At 42.3% G+C, this 3,340-nt stretch overlaps 1 protein-coding gene across 1 annotated transcript; it reads left to right on the top strand.

The window, feature by feature from the left end:
• Positions 1-682: 682 nt before the first annotated feature.
• Positions 683-2,507, top strand: LOC131229487 (scarecrow-like protein 21). The gene has a single exon (XM_058225451.1). The coding sequence runs from the start codon at positions 792-794 to the stop codon at positions 2,391-2,393; it is 1,602 nt and encodes a 533-aa protein (XP_058081434.1). The 5' UTR covers positions 683-791; the 3' UTR covers positions 2,394-2,507.
• The last annotated feature ends 833 nt before the right edge of the window (positions 2,508-3,340 follow it).

The raw sequence follows: 3,340 nt of genomic DNA, 5'->3' as shown, positions 1-3,340 counted from the left end.
TAAGATTTGGATCTGCTTAATCTTTAGGAGATGATGCTATAAAATGAGTTTTCAAAACGGATGGACGGCATGGATATAAGGGACAAACATCACGGTGGGCCCCACGGTGAGGGATCCCACCCACCTTCTCTGAAGCCGATCTATTTGAGAGATCCCACTTTGTATTTCTTAGGACTCTTCATAAAGTAACACTTTGATTTGATAATTCTAACCATGTGATTCATATGATTTATGGCTAAAAACAACGGACAGTTGTAATAAAATAGCCCTAATTAAAAAGTTAAGATTATCCAATGGTTATGATTCTTGCCCCATCTATTACTCAGTAGTTGTATGAATGAATGAATGGTTTAGATGGAAGCAAGTCACCCCATGTGCCACTTAAAAGGTCTGCCTGAACGTTATCTACACCTATACATATGGCAGACATGCATGGCAATCTGGACCGTCCAAATCGTGCCACATTGTGGATGGAAACTTGGACAGAGAACCATCTTCTTTCTAACCCCATATTTGATGGATGCCAATTGGATGGTTAGGATTGCATGTTCAATATTTATTTATTTTGGGTAACGATCAATCCACAATGAGTCCTGGTATTTGAACGGTCAAGATCGATGCATGCATGTTATGTTGATTGAGTTCCTATAAACTTGATTGAATCACCCTATATTCTATTCAATCTTTGCTGCAGGTTGCATGATGTTATGTTCAATTGAAAAGTTGCGTCATTAAGCTACACTCCTCCTGCAATCCTAACCGTTCAATCCATTTCAGCAAACTATTCCCCAATGCAAGCTTCAAACAATCGCAACCGTTCAGATGGGTCGCAGGGACTATATTATCAAGTACTCCAAGAAGTAGAGTCCTATTCCTCTCAGCACAATTTCCAACCGTTGGATTGCCTCGATGAAGAATCCAAACATGAAAATTTCCCTATCCAAGCTTCACATGGGCCCACCTACTCCACTCTCGAGTCATCATCAGCAGCAGCGATCACTACCTATGCCATCGATAATTTTAATAACAGTTTCTCAACAAACGAGAGCCCTTTATCACAATGGGACCCACACCATTCCCCCGACCACACGTACGAATCGCCAATATATGGATCGTCCATGACTTATGATGCAAACGAACTGAAACAAAAGCTACAAGAACTCGAAATCGCTATGCTGGGCCCCGACTCAGATATCATCCATGAAACCTGCGATGATTTCGATGCCTCGTCTGATCTTGAGAGATGGAAACTGGTGGTGGAGATTCCGAAAGGGGATTTGAAAAGTGCATTGATTGCTTGCGCACGTGCGATCGAGGACGGAGATCTGCTTATGGTGGAATGGCTAGTAACTGAACTGAAACAGATGGTGTCAGTTTCCGGCGACCCGATTCAACGTCTGGGAGCATATATGATGGAAGGTCTGATAGCAAAGCTCGCCTCATCTGGCAGTTCTATCTACAAATCCCTACATTGCAAAGAACCGGCTGGCGCCGATTTCCTCTCGTACATGCACATCCTCTATGAGATCTGTCCTTATTTCAAATTCGGTTACATGTCAGCTAACGGAGCGATCGTGGAAGCCGTGAAGGGCGAAGATCGAGTCCACATTATCGATTTCCAGATAGCTCAAGGCAGTCAATGGATTACTCTTTTACAAGCCCTTTCAGCTCGACCCGGCGGGCCTCCGTACGTCCGTATAACCGGCGTTGATGATTCTATATCGGAATATGCTCGTGGCGGTGGGTTGAAGCTGGTAGGGAGACGGTTGTCGATGCTTGCGGAATCTTTGAATGTGCCGTTTGAATTTCATGCTGCAGCTAGATCTGGTTGTGAAGTTGAGTCCGAGCATCTCGTGATTAGGCCCGGTGAGGCTCTTGCGGTGAATTTCGCATTTCAGCTACATCATATGCCGGATGAGAGTGTGAGTACTAGCAATCATCGAGATCGGATTTTGAGATTGGTGAAGAGCTTATCGCCGAAGGTTGTGACGTTGGTCGAGCAGGAATGTAATACTAATACGGCTTCATTTGTTGTGAGATTCATTGAGACGTTTGATCATTACAAGGCTGTTTTTGAGTCTTTGGATTTTGCACTTCCAAGGGATAGTAAGGAGAGGATTGGTGTTGAGCAGCATTGTTTGGCACGTGATGTTGTGAATGTGATTGCTTGTGAAGGGGTTGAGAGGATTGAAAGGCATGAGGTGTTTGGGAAATGGAAGGCGAGGTTTATGATGGCTGGTTTTAGGCAGTGTCCATTGAGTTCGGTGGTGAATGCTACTATCAAGACGCTGTTGGAGAGTTATTGTGAGAATTATCGGCTTGAGGAGAGAGATGGGGTTTTGTTTCTTGGGTGGATGGATCGAGCACTGGTTGTGTCGTGTGCGTGGAGGTGATCGAGTGGTGATTGGATGACTGACAACATGATAAGGTAATCTTGTAATTCTTTGTTTGTTATTTTAGAAGAATGGGTAGTACTTTTAGTGTAGAAATAGCGATCTTGAAAATAACTCTAGCTTCTTTTTCTTTTGATATGTTAATGAGAATTTTACTGCAGGAAACTGATTTCCTACAGGCCCATGCACTGCTATTTGAGGTGCATGTTTTTCTAGCCATAACATGTATTACGAGGAGAGAAGAAATGCATGTTGTGTCTAGAAAAGCTCTGCTACTATAGGGATCACTTACTAACAACAATGCTTGAGTTGTAGAGTACAAATCTTCTATTTGCCACAAATTGGAAATTTCTGTTTTCCTACATTCTAATTGATCCGCGTCATTACTGAACTTCTTAGCACTACTATGTTAAATGCAATGTGTGATGATGTGGCGTAATTAGATTGCAACAAATAGGAATCTCCTATTTGTAGCAAGCAAAGGATCTAATTTCTAAGTCGTGATATGGTATAGGCAAGTTGGGTTGGTTTGAGGGTTACCTCAAAAGAATGAGTTGAAATCCTCTACTTGACACAAGCAAAAATTTTCTAATTTGTTGCAATGCGATTAAGCTCTAGTTGTATTGTGTGCGTGGAGGTGAATGAGCGGTGATCATCCGATGGCTGATAACACGGTAAGGTAATCTTGTAATTCTTTGTTGGTTATTTTAGAAGAATGGGTACTACTTTTAGTGTAGAAACAACAATCTTGAAAATAACTCTTCTTTTCTTTTTGTATGTTTATGAGGATCGTACTACTGGAAACTGATTTTCTACAGGTGCATGCACCTTTTCTAGAGTGGGCCAACTCTTAAAGCCCGGTTCACTAGCTTGGCCCAACTTGTCTGTAGGGTCAGAGTTAGAGAAACGTACATAATCAAGGTTCATATGCCTCAAAGTTAGGCCTA

Source organism: Magnolia sinica, chromosome 16, assembly GCF_029962835.1.
Source record: "Magnolia sinica isolate HGM2019 chromosome 16, MsV1, whole genome shotgun sequence".
NCBI lineage: Eukaryota > Viridiplantae > Streptophyta > Magnoliopsida > Magnoliales > Magnoliaceae > Magnolia > Magnolia sinica.
This window is presented reverse-complemented; position numbering and strand designations above follow the sequence as displayed.